This window comes from Fusarium sambucinum, chromosome I, assembly GCF_050947815.1.
Source record: "Fusarium sambucinum isolate potato_lamoka chromosome I, whole genome shotgun sequence".
Taxonomy (NCBI): Eukaryota; Fungi; Ascomycota; class Sordariomycetes; order Hypocreales; family Nectriaceae; genus Fusarium; species Fusarium sambucinum.
The window spans coordinates 7,194,862-7,219,783 of NC_139294.1; the positions used below are offsets into that span (position 1 = coordinate 7,194,862).

The 24,922-nt window shown below is 46.8% G+C and overlaps 10 protein-coding genes across 10 annotated transcripts; 8 read left to right on the forward strand and 2 right to left on the reverse strand.

Annotated features, from left to right (window-relative positions):
* Positions 1 to 154: 154 nt before the first annotated feature.
* On the forward strand, positions 155 to 1,852 carry FSST1_005039 (aldehyde dehydrogenase domain-containing protein; the record flags this gene model as incomplete). Its single annotated transcript, XM_083231274.1, has 5 exons — positions 155 to 276; positions 326 to 527; positions 584 to 1,144; positions 1,197 to 1,463; positions 1,517 to 1,852. The coding sequence occupies 5 exons, from the start codon at positions 155 to 157 to the stop codon at positions 1,850 to 1,852; spliced, it is 1,488 nt and encodes a 495-aa protein (XP_083088469.1).
* A 694-nt stretch (positions 1,853 to 2,546) lies between these two features.
* On the forward strand, positions 2,547 to 3,869 carry FSST1_005040 (uncharacterized protein; the record flags this gene model as incomplete). The annotated part of the gene is made up of 1 exon (XM_083231275.1): positions 2,547 to 3,869. One exon carries the CDS (start codon positions 2,547 to 2,549, stop codon positions 3,867 to 3,869), a length of 1,323 nt encoding a protein of 440 aa, XP_083088470.1.
* A 614-nt stretch (positions 3,870 to 4,483) lies between these two features.
* On the forward strand, positions 4,484 to 4,894 carry FSST1_005041 (Endoribonuclease L-PSP/chorismate mutase-like protein; the record flags this gene model as incomplete). The annotated part of the gene is made up of 1 exon (XM_083231277.1): positions 4,484 to 4,894. The coding sequence occupies one exon, from the start codon at positions 4,484 to 4,486 to the stop codon at positions 4,892 to 4,894; it is 411 nt and encodes a 136-aa protein (XP_083088471.1).
* A 4,447-nt stretch (positions 4,895 to 9,341) lies between these two features.
* FSST1_005042 (sulfate transporter family-domain-containing protein) lies at positions 9,342 to 11,856 on the forward strand (the record flags this gene model as incomplete). The annotated part of the gene is made up of 4 exons (XM_083231278.1): positions 9,342 to 9,597; positions 9,659 to 9,804; positions 9,852 to 10,392; positions 10,442 to 11,856. 4 exons carry the CDS (start codon positions 9,342 to 9,344, stop codon positions 11,854 to 11,856), a joined length of 2,358 nt encoding a protein of 785 aa, XP_083088472.1.
* A 1,131-nt stretch (positions 11,857 to 12,987) lies between these two features.
* FSST1_005043 (uncharacterized protein) lies at positions 12,988 to 14,486 on the forward strand (the record flags this gene model as incomplete). The annotated part of the gene is made up of 3 exons (XM_083231279.1): positions 12,988 to 13,252; positions 13,305 to 13,759; positions 14,100 to 14,486. The coding sequence occupies 3 exons, from the start codon at positions 12,988 to 12,990 to the stop codon at positions 14,484 to 14,486; spliced, it is 1,107 nt and encodes a 368-aa protein (XP_083088473.1).
* Positions 14,487 to 15,971: 1,485 nt separating this feature from the next.
* FSST1_005044 (chaperonin 10-like protein) lies at positions 15,972 to 17,070 on the forward strand (the record flags this gene model as incomplete). The annotated part of the gene is made up of 3 exons (XM_083231280.1): positions 15,972 to 16,393; positions 16,445 to 16,735; positions 16,788 to 17,070. 3 exons carry the CDS (start codon positions 15,972 to 15,974, stop codon positions 17,068 to 17,070), a joined length of 996 nt encoding a protein of 331 aa, XP_083088474.1.
* A 160-nt stretch (positions 17,071 to 17,230) lies between these two features.
* FSST1_005045 (LITAF-like zinc ribbon domain-containing protein) lies at positions 17,231 to 17,685 on the reverse strand (the record flags this gene model as incomplete). The annotated part of the gene is made up of 2 exons (XM_083231281.1): positions 17,231 to 17,387; positions 17,435 to 17,685. The coding sequence occupies 2 exons, from the start codon at positions 17,683 to 17,685 to the stop codon at positions 17,231 to 17,233; spliced, it is 408 nt and encodes a 135-aa protein (XP_083088475.1).
* Positions 17,686 to 18,905: 1,220 nt separating this feature from the next.
* FSST1_005046 (uncharacterized protein) lies at positions 18,906 to 20,157 on the forward strand (the record flags this gene model as incomplete). Its single annotated transcript, XM_083231282.1, has 6 exons — positions 18,906 to 18,974; positions 19,038 to 19,094; positions 19,157 to 19,193; positions 19,241 to 19,308; positions 19,359 to 19,735; positions 19,785 to 20,157. The coding sequence occupies 6 exons, from the start codon at positions 18,906 to 18,908 to the stop codon at positions 20,155 to 20,157; spliced, it is 981 nt and encodes a 326-aa protein (XP_083088476.1).
* A 792-nt stretch (positions 20,158 to 20,949) lies between these two features.
* On the forward strand, positions 20,950 to 22,466 carry FSST1_005047 (Zn(II)2Cys6 transcription factor; the record flags this gene model as incomplete). The annotated part of the gene is made up of 4 exons (XM_083231283.1): positions 20,950 to 21,007; positions 21,057 to 21,467; positions 21,514 to 21,919; positions 21,971 to 22,466. The coding sequence occupies 4 exons, from the start codon at positions 20,950 to 20,952 to the stop codon at positions 22,464 to 22,466; spliced, it is 1,371 nt and encodes a 456-aa protein (XP_083088477.1).
* A 38-nt stretch (positions 22,467 to 22,504) lies between these two features.
* On the reverse strand, positions 22,505 to 24,070 carry FSST1_005048 (pyridoxal phosphate-dependent transferase; the record flags this gene model as incomplete). Its single annotated transcript, XM_083231284.1, has 4 exons — positions 22,505 to 22,750; positions 22,797 to 23,249; positions 23,294 to 23,640; positions 23,689 to 24,070. 4 exons carry the CDS (start codon positions 24,068 to 24,070, stop codon positions 22,505 to 22,507), a joined length of 1,428 nt encoding a protein of 475 aa, XP_083088478.1.
* Between the last annotated feature and the right edge of the window lie 852 nt (positions 24,071 to 24,922).

Here is a 24,922-nt window from a genome sequence, read left to right on the forward strand (position 1 = left end):
TGGAAGGCGAGTGAATGATTGGTTTCAATCGTTTGTGTCCCATAACCCGAAGAGTTCCGGCTTCTGTCATGTCGCACTCACTATAAAGGATGATGCCCCCAAGTAATTGTCAGACAGTCAAGTCATTTAATCTTCTCTCTCCTCTTCGCTCACAATGGCATCAACTACACAGATCTCACTGCCTAATGGCAAGAAGTATGACCAACCAACTGGTCTCTTCATCAACAATGAGTTTGTCTCAGCTACAGGCGACGAGTTTGTCGTGACAAACCCACAGTAAGTACCTGCAACACCCAACTTTGGACGCATGCTCACAAAAGCACAGTACAGAGGAGGAAGTCATCAAACTCAAGGGCGCATCAAAAGAGGATGTTGACAAAGCTGTTCAAGCCGCGCGCAAGGCCTTTGAGGGTGAATGGTCTGAGCTTGCTGCTGTTGACCGCGGCGCTTTCCTCTACAAGCTTGCCGATCTTATTCATCGTGATCGTGAGCTCATTGCCGCTATTGATGCCTTTGACAACGGCAAGGTACGCGCGAAGCTTCATTCTACCGCAAACTACTGTATTGCTAACTATCAGTCCAGCCCTTCAGCGCTTGTCTCGCTGGTGATCTCGATGAGTCTTACAACGTCTTCCGCTACTACGCCGGTGCTGCCGACAAGATCAGTGGCAAGACTATCGAGACCTCCCCCGCCAAACTTGCATATGTCCTCCAAGAGCCTCTCGGTGTCTGTGGCCAGATTATCCCATGGAACTTTCCCTTCATGATGCTCGCCTGGAAAGTTGCGCCCGCTTTGGCCTGCGGCAACACAGTCATCCTCAAGCCTGCCGAGCAGACCCCGCTATCAGCTCTGTACTTTGGTAACTTAGTCAAGGAAGCTGGCCTTCCTGCAGGCGTCGTCAATGTTCTGCCTGGTCTTGGTCCTTCTACAGGAAAGGCCATTGCTGGACACATGGACATTGATAAGGTTGCCTTCACCGGTAGCACCAACACCGGCCGAGCCATCATGAAGGACGCTGCGAACAACTTGAAGAATATCACCCTTGAGTGTGGTGGTAAGAGTCCCTCTATTGTCTTTGCCGACGCCGAGTTGGAGCAGGCTGTCAAGTGGTGCCACTTTGGAATCATGGATAACAAGGGAGAGGTAAGATCCTCCATTACACATCCAGCGACACTCTTACTGATTCTACGTCTAGGTCTGCACTTCTACTTCAAGAATTTATGTCCACGAGGACATCTACGACAAGTTCCTTGAGAAGTTCGTCGAGGTGACAAAAGAGAACGACAAACTCGGCTCGCCTTTCGACGAGTCAACAGTCCAGGGACCCCAAGTCTCCAAGACACAGTATGAGCGCGTGCTATCTTACATTGAGGAGGGCCGCAAGTCTGGAGCCAAGCTTCTGTACGGAGGCAGCAAATATGGCGACAAGGGATATTTCCTCCAACCCACAGTCTTTGCCGACGTAAGTTCACAATGTCAATTTCACGACAGAAACCATACTGACCCGATCAACAGACAACTGAAGACATGAAAATTATGAAGGAGGAGATTTTCGGCCCTGTAGTTTCCATCGCCAAGTTCTGTACTGACGAGGAAGCTATTAAAAAGGCCAACGACACCTCGTATGGTCTAGCCGCAGCTCTGTTCACAGAAAAGATTGCCCGTGCACACAAGGTTGCTCGTAAACTCCAGGCTGGTATGGTCTGGATTAACTCGTCAGGTGATTCCCACTTCGGTATTCCCTTTGGTGGTTACAAGTCTTCAGGCATTGGACGTGAGTTGGGACAGTATGCTCTGGACGCGTATACCCAACCCAAGGCTGTCCATGTCAACTTGGGTTTCGAGCTGTAGATGAATTATAGTATAAATTCTAGAGATATGGTTATGAATGATACCATTGAGTTATAAACATCATTTGACTTCTATGCGATTTGGCCTAGACATATGATACTGAATGACTGAATGAAATATTGAATGACTGAATGAAATATTGAATGACTGAATGAAATATTGAATGACTGAATGAAATATTGAATGACTGAATGAAATATTCTAAATAGATATTGAAACTTGAAGCATTGTTATTATGATATTTCAGTGATTATATTCAGTCCATTTGAATGGTTAATATCGGCTTTGGGGTAAGTTCTTGATGAATGGGGAAAGTCTTTCCCGAACCAACGTGCCGCTCGGGACCTGTTTCCGAATTGTCGGGCCTGACTATCCTCATGACCTCTTCCGGGTCCCACATCCCAGATAACGACCTGTTTCTGTCAACGCTATCCTGGACTAGATATGTCATCTCCGCTTAATTACCATGGATCGTGTAACTTGATTCGCTGCACCCCTTGTCGGTGAGCTGGATTACATAGAAAAGGGCGTAGGAAGATACGCGTCAAGATACCACGATAAGCCAAGCCTGGCTTGAAAGCAGATAGATATATGAAGGATAAGGATCCCTCTGAATTACAATCTTATCTTTGTCGATAACTAACATACCTGTTTACCCTCAGAGTCTTGTTTTCTACAGACAAAGCTAATAAACATGACTGCAACAAACTCCATCAGCCCAGATGCCGTGAGGGCCATGTTCGCGTCTGCCCTTTCAAGCATGTACCGACGTGAAGTCCCACAATATGGTACTCTCCTTAAGTTGGTGTCTGACATCAACCACAAGAAACACCACCAAATCGAACCCCGCATCGAAGTCGAAAGACACGGTGCCATTAGGCTAGGAACGCCAGAAGAGCTATCTACGATGCGACGCCTATTCTCCGTCATGGGAATGCATCCCGTCGGCTATTACGATCTCACCGTTGCCAGTCTTCCAGTTCATGCCACTTGTTTTCGACCCCTTACACAAAAAGCACTCGCTTACAACCCCTTTCGGGTGTTTACTTCACTTTTGAGACTGGAGCTTATCGAGGACGAGGGTCTCAGGTCAAAAGCCTCCGAAATATTAAGCAAGCGCTGCATCTTTACACCTCGATGCATGGAGCTTATCGAGCAATTCGAGTTGCAAGGATCATTCTCGGAAGCTATAGCAGAGGAATTCATCAAAGAGGCTCTCGAAACGTTCCGATGGCACAAGACGTCAACCGTGGATCTCAAGACATACAAAGCCCTACGGAAAGCACATCCCCTGATTGCAGATGTTGTTTGCTTCAAAGGCCCTCACATCAACCACCTCACACCTCGCGTACTAGACATCGAAACAGCACAGATTGAAATGCTGCGGTATGGCCTACAAGCAAAAGACGCCATTGAAGGACCACCACCGCGGCTGTGCCCCATCTTACTTCGTCAGACAAGCTTTTTAGCGATCGACGAAGCTATTGCCTTCTCGGAGGGTGAAGAGACAGGAGGAAGCCACAAGGCCCGCTTTGGGGAAATTGAACAGAGAGGCATGGCTTTGACACCTAAGGGACGACAACTATACGACGATCTCATCAACGAATGGCGAGACACCGTAAGCAAGCTTACTGAAGTCGAGTCAAAACAGAAGCATCTGGCCAAGATCTTTGAAAGATTTCCTGACGATGTGGAAACCCTTCGAACAGAAAAGCTGGCCTACTTTGCCTATAAGCCTGTCCAAAGCGCTATCAAAACCCAAGAAGCTGACATTGACGCCCTCGTCAATTCCGGGGCTATTGTGGTTGAACCCATTACATACGAAGATTTTCTGCCAGTTAGTGCCGCTGGGATCTTCCACTCCAATCTTGGTGGCGATGGTGGTATGAGACACACAGCAAGCGCCGACAAAGGTTCGTTCGAGAAGAGTCTAGGATGTGCCGTCAAGAAAGAGTTTGAAATGTATAGTGAGATGCAGGAGGCTTCAATCAGAGAGTGTTTCGTCACTTCATGTTAGCAAGGGACGTGATTGATGATTAACGATTATATAGAGTAGCTGCCGAGATTAGCTATGACTTAGTGAAAGAGCCGCAGCGAACAGTAATATCAGAATATTTTAAGATAACGAGGACTTGCTAGGTCTAAGCGCAGTGATGTAAAGGGTCCAGAAGTGGTTGCAACATATTTACTATCGAACGACCACTGGATTTTAACAATAAAAAAAGAATATACAATCCATTTCGATTCTCCTGCAAAACACCCAGAACCTTTATTAGCAGCTTTAATGGATTTGGTAAGACGGTAATCATTACCCGAGTTCTCAAGCAATGAGAAGCTGGAACTTCCGAGACCTAGCGCTTATAGATAATCAATCAGCCTTGGCTGTTTGGAATAGCTTGCGGCTGAAGAACCTTGGCGCCTTTGACTTGATTGATTGGTTAAAGAAGTATGCTGGTGTCTCGATCGCTTCATATGTATTCTTTTTAGACTTTTGGGCTTATTCAGCTGACGCTGGTCAGCTCTGAGTCTTCATTTTGATATAAAGTACCGTATAGCTCTGATTTTATTGAGTTGTCAAAAAATCAAACCTTCTCACCACTGATTGAACTCACATCGCTACCTTTGAACAACATGGCCTCATTCAAGTACATCGCCCCTCCCAATGACTTTCTCAAAGTCATCAGTGACGCCAACCACTACGAGCAAGCTGTCGACCTATGCAATGGATTTTACAAGATTTCAGGCCAAGGTGGCTTCAATGACAAGGGCGAGATGCCATCCGACGTCAAAGACGAAGTAGAGCAGGCAGTTCAAAATGTCGAGGATGTTCTCAAAACAGCTGGTCTTCGTGGATGGGAAGATGTTTACTACGTACGACACTATCATACCGACATTGACGTGACTTTGCCGTTGGTGGCAGAGGCGCTCAAGAGAAGAATTCCCAACAATCGACCTGGTGGCGTTGCGGCGGGTGTTGCGAGGCTGGCCCTTCCTAATATGAGGATTGAAATCGAGGTTGACGCTAAGAAGCATTCCTCGTGATGTCTATAGCAGTTCTACACTTGACACTTTTTACAAAGCATACATGGAACAATCATAACAATAGTTCAACGTCAGGGGTGGTTCTTAGAACTTGTTTGTTATCGTAATACAAACAGTCTGTTTCAAATAAGGCTTTGATCTCTCTAATATTGAATAAAGTGATAGCATCTGGTCTGTAACTCCCAACATTCCCGCGATTTTGCTCGAGCGAATTACTTGGGATTGAACTAACGTATTTCGTGTTTATCAGAGGTTATTACTGCCAAGTGATGATTTTATCATTGACATCAATTCTTTTGTGAATCATGTGAAGTTGGTGGAAGAAAAAACGCGAGGCAGATATGAAATTCACGCTAAAGTTGGAACGTGTATATGACGCGACGGTCACATGTCACGTCACGTCAACTGATTGGTCTATCACCTAAATTTTGACATTTCTTGAGCAGTTACCCTAAAAGGGCATATGCTGAAATTTGAGATTATTCTCATGACTTTCAGTCCGGTACAGACCTCACAAGAGGTGCTTAATACGATGGATTTCTAAAAGGCATATAATTGCTTTATAAGAGAATGTGACATGTAGATTAGGACTTGATGAATTGTTTATGAGTACCGTCTGAAGAAAATATTAAGCTAGGTATTTACAAAATATAAGCACTGCTTGTGTTTGTTTTGAGATATTTTCTCCGGAGGGTTCATTGTCAACAGTACAGGGTAATCGTGCTATGCATATTACTATCGTGACAATATCTAGTCAACTACTTTTCAATCATTATCTTCGTCAATATTCAGATCTTTCTAGATGAACATCTTTTTGTTTTCTATCTATATGGTTATTGAGAGCTCGCAGACTTGACAATCGAAAATCAGATGGACTGAACTGTGTATGGCTTCGATATCAAGGGTCTGAGAACGAGCTATCTGGGCGTTCAACTGCAATCGACCTTGAGAAAATGTGTCTATGCGCAATCTGTTGTTGGCTTGGCATACAACATAAGGCATATGAGCGTGCCGTTATTCCGAGAAAGGTGTGCTGCCTACCTTTCTAGGGAGGGTGGCACCGGGATGCCCTCGTTGTACAGAAGCGAGTGGTGTGGGATCGTCAACGTGGGATCGCTTGGCAGGGCGTTGAGTGAGCATGTACCCAGTACATGTCGTGGGGAGCTCGAAGTTGCCACATGATATTGAAATATGACAGGCCGAGGCCAAGACACTTAATGCATACTCCCCGACACTAGACACCACTATCGATTCCAGAAGCAAGGGCAAATCTAGATCCCGTTCTTGGGGGTAATGGGAGAGACACGACACTGGTGGGAGGTTCTGGGATGGTGGGATACATAATTTGCAAATCGTCGGGTAGTGGGATAGATCGAATGTGTGATGTGCAAAGTGCGAAGCTACCAGGAAAGCTGTCGCATATTCGCCAAATGGCTGGAAAATGGCACCATTGAAAGCCAGTAATAAGCTCGTGTGCCTAACACCTTAATATGGACTAGGTCATTCGAGTTACGGAATTTGCCAAGATAAAAGGCCCCCTATCGAGGTGGCCAAGACGGCGAGACACATGGATTCTCGGAAAAGGCGTTTTCAGGCATGTCTTGACGTGGGGGGCCAAGACGGAAAGAAGGTTGCCTGAGCACTTCGTCTCCCGAGCGGGAGAGATAATGGGGCCTTGGCTGCATAGCGTTTTGTTGAACCATGTATCAATGATGGGCCGTCGGTCGAACGCCGATGGTCCGACTGTAGGATGCAATGGTAGTGTTGAAAGGGGGGACTATGTACCAGGATATGCGTACCTTGGCTGGAAATATGTGGAGGACAAGACGCGGCGTCTGTCCGAACCAGTAGATTATAAGTTTTCATCTCGTAAGATTCACAGGGTACATCTGGTATTCAGAACTACACCAGCCAACGAGCTGATCGGGGAGATGAAGGTCACTCCGAGTTTAACTTGGGATTGTATAATGGGGCCGGCTAGTGAAGTCATTGCTCGGTCCAGGTTGGTGGATAATACCCCTGATTGATCAATAAAGAGTAGGTTAGAGTTAAGCGTGGATGGAGCAATATGTCAGGGTTTCTTGCGTCAAAATGCACCATGCGTGGCGATCAGCTCTGAGTCTAGATGAACAGAACTTGCTGTTAAAGTCCACCAAGGCCGGAAGATCGGCATAGAAAAAGCAGAGTTATTGCTCAGGGCTTGAATAGACTGCGGTTTGACTGAGTCTAGACCTGTCGAGTGACAGCAGGACTTCAGCTTTGGTAGATTGGTGGATTAGGTGTGTCTCAGTGTGTCTGCAAGGTAGGTGCAAGGGTGTGATCTTTTGCTGGAAACTAATACTATTGGTGAACGGCTAGACAGGTCTGTCAACTAAAATACCTGCATGGTTGTTGTGTGCCACAGATCAAATATGTAATAATCTTAAAACAAATCTTTGGTAACAGGGGGATAGCTTTGGAGTGTTGCATACCGTTGATAAGCGCGGAGTACGTGCACAGGAAACGCAATTATTAATGGGCATGAGCATCAAATAACGGCTCTACCACGGTCGTAGGCATGGAATGAAATGAATTTGAAGTCGGTTGATACTGGAGACGTTTATAAACGGTAGCGCATGCGGTCCAGGATGTTGTAGAGGGAAGTGGGGCCGACGGGGAGTTGGGGGGAGGGATCTTTATGAGGCCATTATGAAGAGTTGTTGGGTATACGCTGCTGATAGAGATACAACAGGAAGGAGATTCGCATTTAGCCATCCGTGATTACCTTGGCGTGATTTTTTATTAATATTTATGGTGTCCAAGGAAGAATCAGGGCCCAGTTCTTAATGTTCTTCTCCGAGGAGATCTATTGTCATCTCCCCGAAACAAAAGAAGCATGCATGGAACAAAAGCTCCAGGGCGGGAACGGCAGTAAAACAGCACTCAACTCCCCGAAGGTCCCTGTAAAAAAGACAAAGACACCTGTTGTCTTCTACCTACTGTATTTGCAACTTTCCATCGCACGCTACACAATAAATAAATGAATACTTGTTTCACGCCACCTTTTCGTCGTAAAGCATACATTTTTTAGCATTTCTAATCCAATTGATGATCTCACTTCACCATCAACGCTCCGCGCCTTCACAACAAGCTTGCTCTCGCTAAGCCGTAAATAGTATAGCGTTATCCACCTATCGAGCAGCTCAAGACTTTAACTGGTTCTAGAGCGATGGCGCAATCGGAGACGATATCGTCGCGAGTTGATCTAACAAGGATTTTCTCTTTCCCCAAACCTTGAATGCATGAATCTGCAAATCTTTGCGCGATGACCAGACGTTGTACAATTGTCGCGCAAATTCACAAACGCAAATACTTGATAACCAAATCACTCCCATTCTATCGAATCCATACATACCCCGCAATAAAGAATCTTCATTCTCATGGAGACGACACGAATATTGGTGGAGAACTGAGCGGAGCTGATTTGGGATAGCGACCATGACATGCTCAGATCCTGGTCAGCACGCAATGGTTCTAATGGGGCCCCTACACCATTTTTTGCCGCCAACGCCAGCTTCCCCCACGCTTCTGCGCCCTCGCCTCGGTCAGGCCAGTTCAGGGCAGCTTGACGCGGGTTGGCAAAAAAAGAACAGGAGCTTGGGGCGTGGGAAGAAGATTGACCGTGATGCGAGAAACAGAACAGAAAACACATCCCGTACGTACCATGTACTTCAGGCGCTCAAATTGGTGTTCGTCGATCCCTGTACGCTCGGTCATCGACGTGCTGAGAGGGTGTACCCATAGCATCATTTCTCCCCGTCAGAAGATGGGAATGTCGCACACAAAGGGCTGAAGGGTCATCAATCGCACGGCATGGTATGCCATGGTGCAAGACTGTTATGGTCCACATCGGCTTATCCAGCCCAGTCAAGTCAAGTCTAGTCTAATCGGTAATTCACCTCATCTTGACCATTCTTAAATTTATACTTCCATCGTCGCCTCTCTCTCCAATCTCTTTCCTCACCTCACCTCATCTCATCTTGTGTCGCATTCCCCGATTCTTTTCTAAAAAACGGGTCAAGACCAAACTCCCCATAAGATCGAGTCGATCTGTTCGAGTTTTTACCTCAATTTTACTCCGTACCAAGCATTGGAGTCGTCATACCTTCCTCGACTACTTGCCCCAACTAGGAGAAAGTCTTGCTAGCGCTGCAGCATACCCCGACGCACCGAGCGACAACCCGAACGGTCCGCTATCGCTTACAGGCCTTCACTCAAAAGACCCCATTTTCAGTGGTCGACCACTCTGCAAGACTCAAATACCCACGTTGTGTCTTCTTGATCTCCCCGTTCTTGCATACTCCTCCTCATCCCTTCATCAATTCTTATATTATCCAGCTCTTTGTCTTCTTCTCTTCCCTCCAGCGTTGTCTTTCTTTACTCTCACACATCCACACCCTCAGCAAACATGCCTCAAGGCAAAAATTCGGCCAAGACGGCCTTGGAAAAGTTCATTGGCGCCGATCACACCGAGCCCGAAGAGAGAGCACCCTCAATCACGAATGCCGACCTATATATCGAGGAGGAACCTACAGTTGGAGAGTTTCTCAGAGAGATCACTCCTTCTATTCAACAAGTTGGTGAATACTTTTACAACCTCTTCCCCTTCCTATCATGGGTGGGCAAATACAATTTGATCTGGTTCATTGGTGACATGGTTGCTGGTAAGTAACTCCCCGTACTCTGTCGCATCGACAGCTCTGCTAACACCAGCTCCCCGCACAGGAATCACTGTTGGTGCTGTTGTGGTCCCCCAATCTATGGCCTATGCCCAGCTGGCTCAGCTCCCCGTCGAATATGGATTGTACTCATCATTTATGGGCGTCTTGATCTACTGGTTCTTTGCGACATCCAAGGATATCACCATTGGTGTACGTACATTCGACTCCCACTTCCAGACCCCTGCTAATTGTTTTAGCCCGTCGCTGTCATGTCCCAAGTTACAGGTAACATTGTTCTGCGAGCTGCAGACACTCTTCCCGATGTCCCTGGTCACGTAATTGCCTCCGCTCTGGCTGTTATCGTCGGCTCAATTGTCACCTTCCTCGGTCTCGCTCGACTTGGCTGGCTCGTCGAATTTATCCCTCTGCCTTCAATCTGCGCTTTCATGACCGGTTCCGGTGTCAACATTATTGCTGGACAGGTTCCCAAGCTCATGGGCATCAAGGGAGTCAACACGCGTCAGCCTACCTACATGGTCATCATTGACACCCTCAAGAACCTGGGTGGCTCCAAGCTTGACGCCGCCATTGGTCTCTCCGCCTTGGTTCTGCTCTACATTATCCGTATCTTTTGCAGCACCATGGCCAAGAAGCAGCCTCACCGTGCCAAGCTATACTTCTTCATCTCCACCCTTCGAACCGCCTTTGTCATCCTCCTTTACGTTGGTATCAGCGCTGGAATCAACATCAAGCACCGCGACAAGCCTCGCATCAGCATTGTTGGCGACGTTCCTAGTGGTAAGTATCAACGATCGCTACCCACAGCATTTTTACTAATCCGACCCAGGTTTCACTCACGCCGCTGTCCCCGAGATTAATAGTGATATCATCCGAGCCTTCGTTTCTGAGCTTCCCGCCGCCGTTATTGTTGTCCTAATTGAGCACATCTCCATCTCCAAGTCGTTCGGCCGAGTCAACAACTATGTCATCGACCCTTCTCAAGAACTCGTCGCTATTGGTGTCAGCAACCTTCTCGGTCCCTTCCTCGGTGCCTACCCTGCTACTGGATCCTTCTCTCGAACTGCCATCAAGTCAAAGGCTGGTGTCCGCACTCCCTTCGCCGGTGTCATCACTGCCATCGTTGTCTTGCTTGCCCTTTACGCCTTGACTGCTGTTTTCTTCTACATCCCTAACGCTGGTCTTGCTGGTGTCATTATTCACGCTGTCGGAGATGTCATTACTCCTCCCAAGGTTGTCTACCAGTTTTGGCGTGTCTCTCCCCTTGAGGTCATCATTTTCTTTGCCGGTGTTCTCGTAACCATCTTCAGCTCCATCGAGAATGGTATTTACACCACAATTGCCATGTCCGCTGCTGTTGTTGTTTTCCGTCTCTTCAAGGCTCGCGGTCGCTTCATGGGTGTCGTTCGTGTGCGAACCATGAAGGCCAATGTCAGTGATGGTACTGCTAGCCCCGGTTCCGTTGACGAGGGTGAGGGTTCTCTCCGCGCTGGTTTCCTCCCTCTGGATCACGGCAACGGCTCCAACCCCAAGGTCATTGTTCGCACTCCTTACCCCGGTGTCTTTATCTACCGCTTCGCCGAAGGCTTCAACTATCCCAACGCTTCTCACTACCTCAACCACCTGACCGAGTCTATCTTTTCCGAATGCAGACGAACGAACCCTGCGCTCTTGGGTAAGCTTGGCGACCGACCTTGGAACGACCGCGAGCCCCGCCACATCAAGGTTGTCGAGAACGATGAGCGACCCATTCTCAAGTCTGTTATCCTCGACTTTTCTAGTGTCAACAACGTCGACGTTACATCTATCCAGGCATTGATCGATGTCCGAAACCAGCTTGACAAGTTTGCTGCCCCCGAAGTTGTTGACTGGCACTTTGCCAACATTGAGAACCGATGGACGAAGCGTGCTCTTGCTGCCGCTGGCTTCGGGTTCCGCACTCCTCGTACTGGAAATGAAGCTGCTGGTCACTGGAAGGCTATCTTCTCTATCGCCGACCTTGGTGGTGACGATAGCGCCGCTACTGCTGCTGCTCTGGACGAGAAGGTCAAGAACACCCCAACGCGCCAGGATATCGAGGCTGTCGAAGGCTCTGTCAACAGCGCATCTATGGAGAAGCTACCAAGAGATCCCACCAGTACCCGCCTCGTTGCTGTTGGTGGTCTTAACCGACCTTACTTTCACCTCGATCTTCAAGAAGCTGTCGACGCGGCTGTGGCAGCTGCCGAGCTCAAGCAGCACTAATCTCATCACGATATTGTGAATTTGTGTCATTTTTATCTTGAAAACAGGCATTGGCGTTTCTTGTTGGGAAGTTTTGTGATCGCCAGCTGGGCGATGTCGTGTGTATACCCGATTTAGTTTGATGTTTTACATTGGATATGATGGATATTGCAATGTCCCTGCTACAGATGGTGTGGCATATGAATGACAATAATGACTTTGTTACCTACAACAATAGCTTCTGTTGAATTGTGAATGTCGATTGCTATGACGTAAGAAGGTAGCACTTGGCCTTGTTTGATCTGACAGGTGCCAGTCATCACCCTTGGTCGCTTCCTGAGCACGTGCTGATTATTTTGATGCAGAACCGATGGTCTAGCTGCAGCAAGATAATGCCGAGCGAATGGGAATCAGTTCTAAGGTCGCGTGATGGTGTAGGCAAGTTTAGTTTTGAGACATCCCCCGAATGAAAGAATGTATATCAATCTTATGCATCTTCTGCGACCCAACGTTGGTCGTCAATTACTTTATTACTCTCTTCAGAACGACATGCAGTACCCGAGGTGGCACACGTCGATATCAGCAGACGCAACATGACACCCTCTGCATCTAGTGGCAGTCTCGTGTGCTGTTACACTGGACCCTTGAAGTTTTGGTATGTTTTTGTAGAGTGCGCTTTGATGTCACACCGGCTACCTTAGTAGGTACATAGCAATTAGGTGCTTTGAAAACATAAGATACAAGATGGGAAAGTTCGTTTACCGAATTTAGGCTAGATTCTTAGACTACTAAGGTGTTTCCTTCCTTTTATATCCTAAAGCTTAGTAGAAGTCAACTTTTCCATTACACACAGGCAGCGGAGTTTGTTGAGAAGTCGCAAGGGGCCAAAGGTCACCCTTTCTCGACTGGTTGTTGAGCGCCGGTTGCTGGGCTATAGAGTGTGCTTCCTCTCATACCTACCTTCCATCTTCCCAGCTCTTCTTTCGAGGAATTCGTCATAGAAAGTGCCATGGCCTGTTATGCCTCGAAACTTGGGAAAATCGCGGTCAACCGCATTTTATTTGAGACCTCGAACATTGAATCTGCATCAATCATCAACACCGATCATATCGTATATCGTTTGCGCTTTTTTCAACCCATCGCACTGCAATCATGAATTATTTCGGCATCCAAGGAGAGGCGGAGGCGGAGGCGAAGAGGCAATCCGAATGCTTTAACAGATATTTGAACAGGGAGGTGAAAGGTCGTTGGACATACATGTGTTTCCTGCAACATAGACCTCCGGGATGCAGGGTCGTTGGATCTGCACGTGCCGTCCTAAATTGCAATAGCCCGATCTGCACCATGCTATTTGACCAAAGTCAATATTGCGTTTCCATCCGCCCACCGATGTTCGGCCCATCGACCATTCTACCAAGTATGTATCGATTCCAAGACATAGCTATCAAGATTCCAGTTGACCATGACAGATTACTATCACGTACCATGCTTTGCACAGCTTGCCAACCTTACTTACCTACCACACCTTCATCGACTGTGGCCACTCAACCGTTTCACATGGCGCCGAGCAGACATAGCAATAAACTCCCCAAAAGACTCGATGTACAAGACCAAGGATCGATTTCTTGACATCGGTGCGGAACACCTCCTACAAGAATTTAAGCGGAGGTACTACAGTCGGTGTATGATCAAGGCGGGAGTGACTGGGGTTGCTGAGCTGGTCCAGGCGGGAAATATGGACACTGCAAACACAACAGTCCCGGCTGTTTCCAACGAAGAACAACAACTCTTGACAGCTCCAATCGATGTGAACTGGAAAAAGAACCTGTTCGACATTTACCTCCCCAAGATCAGCCCTGCCGACACTGTAGCCAGAAGGGACATTGATTTTTCAAGGATATTGACAAGATGGGAAAGTACATCAGTAAGTGCCACCATCTCCGCAGTGCCTAGTGGGTAGCAGGAACCATGGTCTACAAGAGCAAATGACCTGAAATCATGGTCTAAATGCCCTGATCTGATCAATACGAACCTCTCGATGTCAGGCTGCCTACTTGTTGCAACCCGTGCAATCGATCCGGGCCAGAAAGGTACCTCTTCTGATTTTCCCGAATCTCCCACCCACCTAAGTCACTCCGCGCCGTATCGAGCGCGCCGTTCGTATCGATCAGATCAGGGCACAAATGGCATAATGCGATTTACTGACTCCGTCCCTTATCACTCAAACGGCCAATCATGCAACCCACTAATCAAAATGTGTCCAGTCCAGGTTCAGACTCGAAGAGAACAACGATGTTCGTGAAGCTTTGGAAGCCTTAGGTCATAAACCAAATTCAAGCAACTTTTACGATGATTATGTCGATTGGACCGGTGTGAATGTGGCATTCAACCCCGAGAAGTCATTACCTCTGGAAATGGTTGAATGGTCCAAACGATTCAGTAACTATGTTGATGAACCAGTCGAGTTGGCTTTGTCATCGGCAAATGGCGAGAGCAGCGAGGACAACGAGGACAATGAGGACAACGATGATAGCATGAATGACGAGGGCAGCGAGGATGTCATGGACAGCATAGAAAGTGATCGAAGTGAAGAAAGTGCGCACAGCGAGTATGTCCAGGATGATGAGGATAGCGACGAGAGTGAGATGTAGGGTAAACATGCTCATTAACTCATACAATTCAGTAGCGCGTTTATGATACATTCACTAGGGAATGTTTTCCTTTTTATTGAGTAGTAAAAATGTTCACATACAAGCTTTAAGATGCAAAAATAAATATCCCAAGAAGTACAGTCTAACAAGGCCTAAGCTGAGCTACAGTACTCGTCTCTTATGGCCAAGTTTCAAGGTTAGATATAGAGTTTCGGGGTGAGATCATTATTTGTTCCATCCACCGAAAAGACCCACCATGGATGAAATAAGAGATGAAAAAATTGCATCATTCCTTTTGTGTTCTGCTAAAGCCAGGCCGTGGGTAGTAGAAAAGAAAAGTTGCACTCCTAAGTCTTGTTGTATAAAATAAGTAGTCTAAGAGCTATACAGAGTAGTCTAAAGAGCACAAGCTGACCTGATAATTTCGTCTCTTATGCTTTCAGCGTTGGTCTGCTACCCAAATCGAGTTGATACCAAAACGGAAAGTGAGGCTGTAACTGATGGACAGAAACTAAGATTTCATTTGTCAGACAAGGACGGCGATAGCGTAGCCTTATCACCGTACAGAGTAGTCAACTCAGAGTTGAGTAAAACTTCATCGGAGGCTAACTGATAGGGCGAGAATGGGCCGAGTCTAAGGAGACACTACTTGTCAAGGTTTCAGGCGTGGCCAAATTGAACACTGAACATCTAAGCTCAATGCGACGGCCATCGGTACAAGTTATAAATGTTTCCGATAATTAATGAGAAATCGGCATTAAAAAGTAATCAATGGAGACGTGATATCATTAGCTCCGTCGATCGCTTAAAAATGCTTGCAACATTACTGTACATTACACGTTTTTCCTTGTCGCCATTTGTTCTATCAGGGGTTCTAGAAACATTTCCAGAAAAGAATTTCAGTGCCGAACAAGCGACATGCCACTTTTTGCCCTTGCTTGATTGGCCAGAGTCTTCCGTGCCGAGGACCAAACTTTGGATCCATTGATAGAGCCACTTTTATACCCTAGGCGAGCCCGGAGAGAGGACCTGAATCCACCGAAACCGTTGGAAAAATACAGATTCAACAGTTATTTCACATGAATTCCATAGGGAGACATGAGCGCATCGTAGGTGATGTCAAGATTAACCGTTTAATGAATGGATATACGGGTGATGGACTAGATACCGCGTGTTTCAACCAACACAACCAGACTTTCCTTATCATCACACACCAAAAACCTCGTCAACTGTTTCTTCAGTCCCCATCTACTTTCAGGGTCAGGGGTTTAAGTTTCATAGATCGACCCATTACCCATGTGTACGAGTCACCTAAATCAGGAAGACTGCCCCGTTATTGACACTATGTAACATCATCTACCGTCTTCTCTAACCTCTATATAAACCCTTTCCCGCAATTCTTCACCTCCTAGACTAAATTTGCTCTATCTACATTCATACCCTCATACTCGAGCACCCACTCATATACATAATCACATATTCAAAATGGTCTCTTTCAAGGTCTTCCGCGGTACCCCAGAGGGCAAGATTGTCGCCGACAACGTCGAGCGCGAGCTCGAGAACCACGAGGTCTTTATCGAGACAACACACTCTGGTGTCTGCGGCACTGATAAGCTCTACATGACCAGTGGCGTTGTCCTGGGTCACGAGGGTGTCGGTATCGTCAAGGCTGTTGGCTCCGCCGTCACAAACGTCAAGAACGGCGACAGAGTCGGATTCGGTTACACCCACCAGATCTGCGGCCACTGCGACAACTGCTGCACCGATCGCGACCAATACTGCCGTGACCGTCAGATCTACGGCTTCTCCGATTTCAACAACGGCTCTTTCTCCTACGGTGCCGTTTGGGATTCCAAGACTGTTTGCCCCATCCCTGAGGGTTACGATTCCGCTGATGCGGCTCCTCTGTAAGTTTTCGGCCCCGAGGCGTCAATGAATCTTTACTAACTACCAAAAAGGCTTTGCGCTGGATCTACTGTCTGGACATGTCTTACTCAGTACGGTCTCCGACCTCTTGAGTCAGTAGGCATCGTTGGTATTGGTGGCCTGGGTCATCTCGCCATCAAGCTGGCTGCCGCCATGGGCAACCACGTCGTTGTCTTCTCCAGCTCCGAGTCCAAGAGACAGGAGGCTATGGATTACGGTGCTTCCGAGTTCCACGTTTACAAGTCTGGTGACAAGGCTCCCGAGGGTCTCAAGCCCGTCAAGCACCTTCTTCTCTGCGGCAGTGGCAACATTGACTACAGCGGGTATGTGTTCTGCTACATCATGTTTCCCAAAACTCAAACTAACGAATCACAGCCTTGCCTCCATCGTCGACTACGATGGTTCCATCTACCCTCTTACCGCTTCTCTCGAGGCCACTCCCGTTCCCCTGACTGAGCTCTCTCTCAAGGGTATCCGTATCCAGGGATCTCTTGTTGGTTCTCGCGACAGCGTTCGCAAGCTTCTTGAGTATGTCGCCAGAAAGAACATTACTCCTACTACCATGAAGTACTCTCTTAACGAGGAGGGTATTGAGAAGGCTCTACACGACCTCAAGGACGGCAAGGTCCGATACAGAGCTGTTCTCGTCAAGGAGTAAGATATTCCTTATACATAAAAAAAAGCATGACATGTTTAAAGGCGAGGAGTTGGCGACTTGTTGATTGTTGAGCGAAAAATAGAAATGATAGAATATAAGAATTTTAAACAATACTCTTGATACTCAATATTTGATATCTATAGCAAGTGAAATTCGGCATCTACCACACATGAATCTCCGTACCAGAACTGAAATGCCAAGTGGCCAGTCGTCGGTCGCATCTACAGCAGTAATGCTCTGCGTTCTTCCATTGTTTTCCAATGTATGCAAGAGGGCCGCCAACAATTGTACATGCAAACATTAATGCCGCCATGGCACTATGATATCATTAGTGATGTTCTCATATGAGATTTGCTAAGCTCACTGTGTTCCGCCGCAGATCTTGCGCTCAACTCTTGTGATAGATAATTCTCGACAAGCCGGACAGAGTACTGCCCGAGGCCACTGCTTCAGCTTTCGTAAAGGTACGACGTTTGTGGATGAAATGGTGTTGAATGCGGTTATTCCATTATCTTCTGGGGTTGCACCCAATGCATAGAGTTCGATTCTATTGTTGTCACTTGTCTGGTCATCATGGAATGGGGACCGCAGGTTTGTCTTGAGGGTAGTTGTCATTGTATTGAGGCACGCAGACAAAGAAATTATCCTCAACATATACAGCATTTAAAAAGATATGGATATGTAGTATTTGTCTGACAACTAAGACTTCTGAGTCAACCAATTATCAAGGTTGCAATCAAGGATGCCTAGAGCACCACATCTTATTGCTCGTATTTCGTGTTCCAAAGACACAGCCAATGAGACATGATGAATATCAGCCACAATCATCATTTGGATGGAAGCTGAAACACAAAAACAATAACTGCCAATGGTTCAACCCCGTGTTACTAGAAAAGTGCAAATATCCTTAATGACGATAGCAATACTGGATTATTATTGATATCCGAGAAGATCACTAATTGCATATTTCAAACCGAGGTAAACGCCCTCAGTAATAGTGCAAAACGCCAAAGGCAACATTCTTGCCAAAAGCGGCCCGAGACAAAGTTGCCCGGCGTGCCTAGTAACGTGGCCCGATCGATACCATTCGAACGTCCTCGGTCTAGTTCACTCGTCCGGCAAGAATTGATTGGCAGCCCTTATTGCCGGCGATAAACTCTTGCCTTGAAACCAGCTAGAGCTCTATGACAAGCCTTGTTGATTATGGCAGGCTCTATTCAATAGGTCAATGACTCAGGACCTGGACATGCTAAGCTTGCACTGACACGCCAAGATTGTCCGAAACTTGTTAGTTTGCAATAAAGTTGAGGTACAATCGGGTGTAAACAGATATGTTTGGGAAAGACGGGGTTTCTTTTGTGTAGGAAAATGCTACTACGTCGATCTGGCGTATGTGGTTCCATCATCGCATCGGAGAATACCTGAGTAAAGTTTCATGATCGACAAAAAACAGTCTTGGTCAAGCCGATCCTCTGTTTGCTCCTTGTTGGCGATGTTTTACTTTTGTCGGGCGCATAGAAAATCCCACCCATCACGTTAACCCGGATATCTGGATCCTACAAATATTTAGAATTCTCCTCCGAAACAAGTTACTGTAGGGCTGGGCCAAGGAGGATTTGTTCCTGCATTGTTGCAAGATCCTCCTATCCAGACTGTCGATCAGTTCATTTCCATCATGTCCACATTCCAGTCATGTCAAAGTCAAAATGGTGGCTTCCCTTGGACTTCACGCTAGACTTTTAGACAAACCAATATCAACTCAACTAGTCCCAGCGACTTGGCTTGCTTTCGAATGTTTGGATCAGACTTGTATCGCAATCCCGCCCCAAACCACCATGGCTACTTCGATAGGCCCGGGCCCTCCTCCATCGATGGCCGAGACTACAGGAGATCGTCTCATAACGGTTCTTGTGGTTGTTGTGTTTTCCGTTATCGTGTCGCTTTTGGTGCTTGGGTTGAGGATATAGTATCGTTGGTCAATACACGCGCTCGGTTGGGATGACTTTGCTGCAATAATATCTACGGTAAGATTGGTCAAGTATATTTTCATCACTGTATTATTTGCTAACGATGGGTCACTCTGCAGTTATGCATAACGATATTTGGTTCCGGGGTACTTGCGTGTACGTCGAAACCCTCGAATTGAGCGAACCAAAGCTTACAACGATAGTGATACCGCTCGGTCTCGGTGACCCAACGGGACAAATACCGGCCGACAAGATGGCTAATTTCTACAAGGTATATGTATCCACACTGGAGTCTTTTGGACATAACTAACATCAGTCCAGTGTGCATATATCGCAACATTCTTCTACGGCCAAGCCCTTTTTTGGGCTAAGATGTCTTTCGTACTACTTTATTATAGAATCGTCTCGATGTCTCACTGGCGATGGGTTTATATCAACGCCATGGTATTCCTTGCCCTCTGGAATATCAGTGTCATCTTAGTCTTTTTCTTGACCTGCATTCCTATGACAGCCATCTGGAATCCGGCGGTAAAAGGGAGATGTGTAGACCATAAAATGGAACTGGGATATATATGCGCTGGGATAAGCATATTTACCGATTTGACTGTCGCAGTCTTACCTTTGCCTTTCATCTGGAAGCTGAATCTTCGCCGTTCGCAAAAGATCGCCTTGTCCGCAGTCTTTCTGTTGGGCTGCTTGTAAGCCACTGGCCCAATTCTGATCAGCCTTGTACTAACACCGTCAAAGCTCAATAGCTTTAGCCATCGTTAGGATACGGTGGGTTGATTTGTGGTCTACGTCAACATGGGATATCGTTCGACCTCAACTATGGGGTCTTGCAGAGATTACATCTGCGCTGATATGTGCCTGTGTACCTACCTTCAAGCCTCTGCTTGTTCGACTCAATGCCATGAGACCCCGTTTTCAGAAGACCGACCAGACACCTGCTGTCCGACATCAGCGCAGCGACGACGAGATGGGGTTGAGCATGGACACAATGACAGAGGTTGCAAGTCAAAGTCAGGAGAGTTATGCTGAAGATCTCCAAAGGACATCGAGGGCACAGTCGTACGGGACCAATACATACATCGAAGCCAAGCAGCATCCATGGAGGAAGTAGAGCTATACAAAACGTTATATAAAATTAATAAATCGGGTCACAATGCCCTGCCATGTTTATTCGCTGGGCCATTACTTGAACCAGGTGTGCTGAGATACGATTTTACCATGTTTCAGCTACATGTGGTACAGCCACAACGCTAATAAGTACGGTTGTCTATTGGAGCGTTTCTAACAAGGCAATTCAGAGGCACAATTCGCGTCTCAGTAAAGTATCTCAGGGTCTCTCCGAACAACTCAGCGGTCAAACACCAACTTGCCGCACAACCTCGGACGCGATGGCTTCACTTTGCAACAATGCACATCCAAACCTTCAAATTACAGATTGTCTCACCCGCCAAGAGACGGGGATTCTATTCCCTTGCAACGCCGAACTATAATACAGTGCCACATGATTATATGGCCCAGGTGCCATTTGCTGCTGATATACGCTACGATATATAAGAAGATTGTCAAGATGTATCATTACCTTCGATGAGAAGAGTGATAAAATTAGATCTCCGCAATCGCTTATCAACATTCAACGGAGGTTCCTGATATGGATTAGCCTACCCCGCCTTTGCGATGCCGGATGATATGGGACAAGATTACCGGGTTCCGATACCGTGTCGCGATAACATGACGAGATAGGCAAACTTCTCAACAACCTCCCTTGCTATCGGAATCCCTGATACGCTGAGTTCTGCCCTACCAGCACTCAACTTTTCAACCTTTCTGCACGAGACTCGACCCCTTTTGAGTATACTGCTTGCAGACTGGTAACGCCACCCACTTCTCGTATAACAATTCCCAAATGTCCCCCAACACAGCCCCAAACCCGGACAAAACCAAGAAGAGACCCAAAGTCAGAGGTATGTCTCTCTACTATTTGTGTCAGGGCTTTTCATAACATTTATCCAGGTTGTTATCAATGCTCTCGCCGCCGCATAGACTGTGATCGCCAAGAACCAGAGTGCGTAAAGTGTGCCACCAAAGGTATCAAATGCAGTGGCCTGGGTCTACGATATCGCTTTAATGATGGCATTGCTGCGCGGGGAAAGTTTGTCGGGAAGACTTTTCCAATTGTTGACACACCAGTCACCAAGTCATCGAAACAGAAACAAGCTATACCTACAATTACCACACATCAAAGAGATGATCCATTCCGAACGAGCGGCTACGAAAAGGTGAACCGCAGTCCACTTCAAACGGATGAGATAGTGGAGGACGCTACTCAGACGCAAGATCTAGTCGCGTCAAATCATAAGTCATTATCAATCGACTGGGGATTGGATCATATTGATACAAAGTCTAGGTTTTGTCTTGGATACTGTAGGTTCACAAGGCCCCATCTGTTGAATCCTCTAACAAGCTGCAGTCTCCAACAATATAGCCCAGCTGATCGCAGTCATCAATATGGGCTTCAACGGCTACCGAGATCTCATCCTTCCAAGAGCAGAGACAGACCCTCTCGTACGAAAGGCGGTTCTTCTCGTCGTTGAACAGCATCTTTCTTTACAAAACGGTACCTCAATATCTCTTGATCCTGCAGCATATGGTAGTCTCGTTCGAGAGCTTATTTCACGGTCTCATCAATGCGCTCCTCAAGACGACGATTCGGCTCTCACAGCTTTGCTTCTACTACATATCCGCGAGATGATCAGTGGCAGCGACAACTTTAGGTTCATATATGGATCTCTAAGAGTTGTAGTCAATGCTCTTGCCGCAAGATCAGAGGATAGAAGAACTGATCTCAGAACCTTTCTTCAATTGCAAATCCTCAGGTACGCTCCATACACTCAACGAATACAAACAGGTGACTAACAATCTCGCAGAGTCTGTCTTTTTGGAGAGTCACTCTTTGACGAAACAAATGGTGTTCACTTCATCCAAGCACAACAAAGAGCCTGTCTCGAATTCATAACATGGTGCGACCGCTTTCATCCCGAACTCAAAGATCTACTCTCCCAACTCGCCAACCTTACAACACTTGCTTGCGATATCTACGTCCAACGCGCCGTCTTTAACCCCCCAGCAGAAGAGACCGTCCACATGATCGAAGAATTCAAGCAATCTTTAGGCGAAGTGGACGCGTACGTCGATATCGTTGGACGACATCTCCTGGCCTGGCCGTACTTTATCGTCGCTGCTGAGAGTTCAACGGCGGATCATCGAGAGTTCTTTTTGGACAAGTTGGTCTCGCTGCATAATACCACTGGATGTTGGAATTTGTTGAGGGCGATTGATCAGGTCAAGGAGATTTGGGCGTCGCAGTCTTCGATTCGATGGACAAGTCTGTTGGGCGGACCGACACAGGCCTTCATAATGTGAGATTCGTTGAAGCATGATGTCATTCAGTTAATACATACCTATGAACCGAGCACAGATGTTACCACCTTTTCTACCCTGTCTACAATCATATCCACTTCGTCTTCCGTGATTGTGAATGAAGGCGAGATGATGACCATGTCACCTCGCATGCCATCGATGTTTCCAGTCGCAGGAATTAGTGAAATACCGTGATCTGCATTAAGACCAGTCTTGTGCAACTTTCCAGCGATTTGATCACTCAAAGGGAAAGGCTCCTTTGTGTCTTTGTCTCGAACAAACTCCAACTTCAGACTTGTTAGCAGGTATCCTTAAACAGCATATTTCACTTACCCCCCAAAAGAGCCCTCTTCCTCTGACATCCCCCACATTTTTGTGACGCGCAAGTCTTTCTTTCAGTTTTTCGCCCAAGGTCTTCCCAATTTCCTGCACGTTTTTTAGCATGTTATCCTCTTTCATGACTGTTTGAACAGCATACGCAGCTGCACACGCAACAGGATGGCCTTGATAGGTCTGGCTGTGAGAGAAAGCACCTGATCCTTGTTCTAAAACGTCTGCAACTTTGTTTCCGACAAGCAAAGCCCCGACTGGCATATAACCTGCTCCAAGACCTTTGGCAACAGTTTGAAGGTCGGGTACTACACCTTCTTGTTCCCAGGCATGCAGCGTGCCTGTCCTACCCATACCAGACATGACTTCATCCATGATCAAAAGGGCACCATGACGGTCGCAAACTTCTCTCATAGCTTTGAAGTATCCGGGCACCGGTGGTGCACATCCCAGTGACTTTGACGGTCAGTTATGTCCATTCATTCGGGACATCAACTTACCGTTCCAGAGACCGTCTCAGCAATGAATGCACACACGTTATCGGGTCCCGCGCGCTTAAACTCATCATCCAGCTCTTTAGCGAGACGCTCGACGTACTGTTTTTCCGTCTCGCCCTGTTTCATCTCTCGATAAGGATAACATGGTGATACGTGGGACACATTCGTAGCTAGAACAGGCTCGTATACGCCTCGTCGTGCTTTATGGCCCCCAACTGCCAAAGAGCCGAGTGTGTTTCCATGATAAGATTGCTTGCGCGCGATGAATTTGGTCCGGTTTGGTTGCGGGGTCGGTAGTTCTGTGAAATACTGTCTAGCGATCTTCAAAGCTGCTTCCACGGCCTCGGTTCCTAAAGACACTGGTTAATACAGTTTTATCGGTCCAAGCTAATACTGACCTGAGCTGACGACAAACACTTTGGACATGTGCCCATTCGTAGTATCAGTCAGTAATCGCGATATCTTTTCGGCAGCTTCAGTTGTGAAGAAAGGGTTGTAGCAATAAGCTACCTGATCTAACTGGGCGGTGATGGCCTCTTTGACTCTTGAATCATTGTGTCCGATAGATACGACAGCTGCACCTGAAGATGCATCTAGAATTTTGTGGCCTGTGTTTGTTTGCAGCCAGCTGCCCTCACTTTTGACGATTCTTGGTGGTGGACTGTTGATTTTGGCATGAAGTGTTGAGACGCTTGCTTGGGGGACATAATGATGAGACGTGCTATTCCTGATAACCCGTCTTGCAATCGTACACGCTGATGATCGAGTTAAAAGTCGCATCTTGGATATTATGTGTATTGTGAGATGTCAAAGATGCAATAGAGAGAACCAGAAGTTGTCATATCAGCTCATATCTATAACCTCCTCACTCGGTTATCATGTGTACAACAGACATGTCCAGAACGGGAAGCCAGAGTGAGAAGCGGCGTCCAATTACAAGAGAGTTCATGATGTGATATCGATGACCTTAGTCAAGGTGCGTTCGTGTAGCCTTTGTCTCCATCGGCCTACTGCATTTGGGATAGTTTGTCTTTGTGTTGACCTTGGGGTAGTTTGGGGATAATCAAGGGTATCGACGGTTCAACACAAAGTGTAGATTTGTTCATAAAGTTGCCTGTGACCAATAAGACACTTGATGTTCTCTGACAACGAAATAGTACATCCAAGTACAGACTTGTTGATAAGAACCCAACCACTTCGATTTACCAAGTATCTATAAATGCCTATCTTTGCCCAGACGCACAAGACTAGGGTTTCGGTAATCAATTGTCTTGGGATCTCCGGATCTTGCTTGTCGATTACAGAAGAAGTGTCATTAAAGCTTTTGACCCCAGAGAAACAACGCAAAAGGGGCCCAAGCATCATAAACAACCTCAACGTTAGTTAAGTTTTGCTGTGATCAGCGAACCTTTCTCTATGAGGCAATGTTTATTGGTGCTATCGGGTAAGCCTTATCTTGTCGATCACTGCATGCCGAGGCTACTATCTCCGCATTCCATCTGCACAGGCACATCAACACTTCAGCTTCTACACTGAAATAGTATGAGTATCCTATAGACCAATTGCCTATTTATTATATATACAATAGTTGTTGGTATATGTGAATAATGCTTTCAAGCTTGGGAGTTGAAT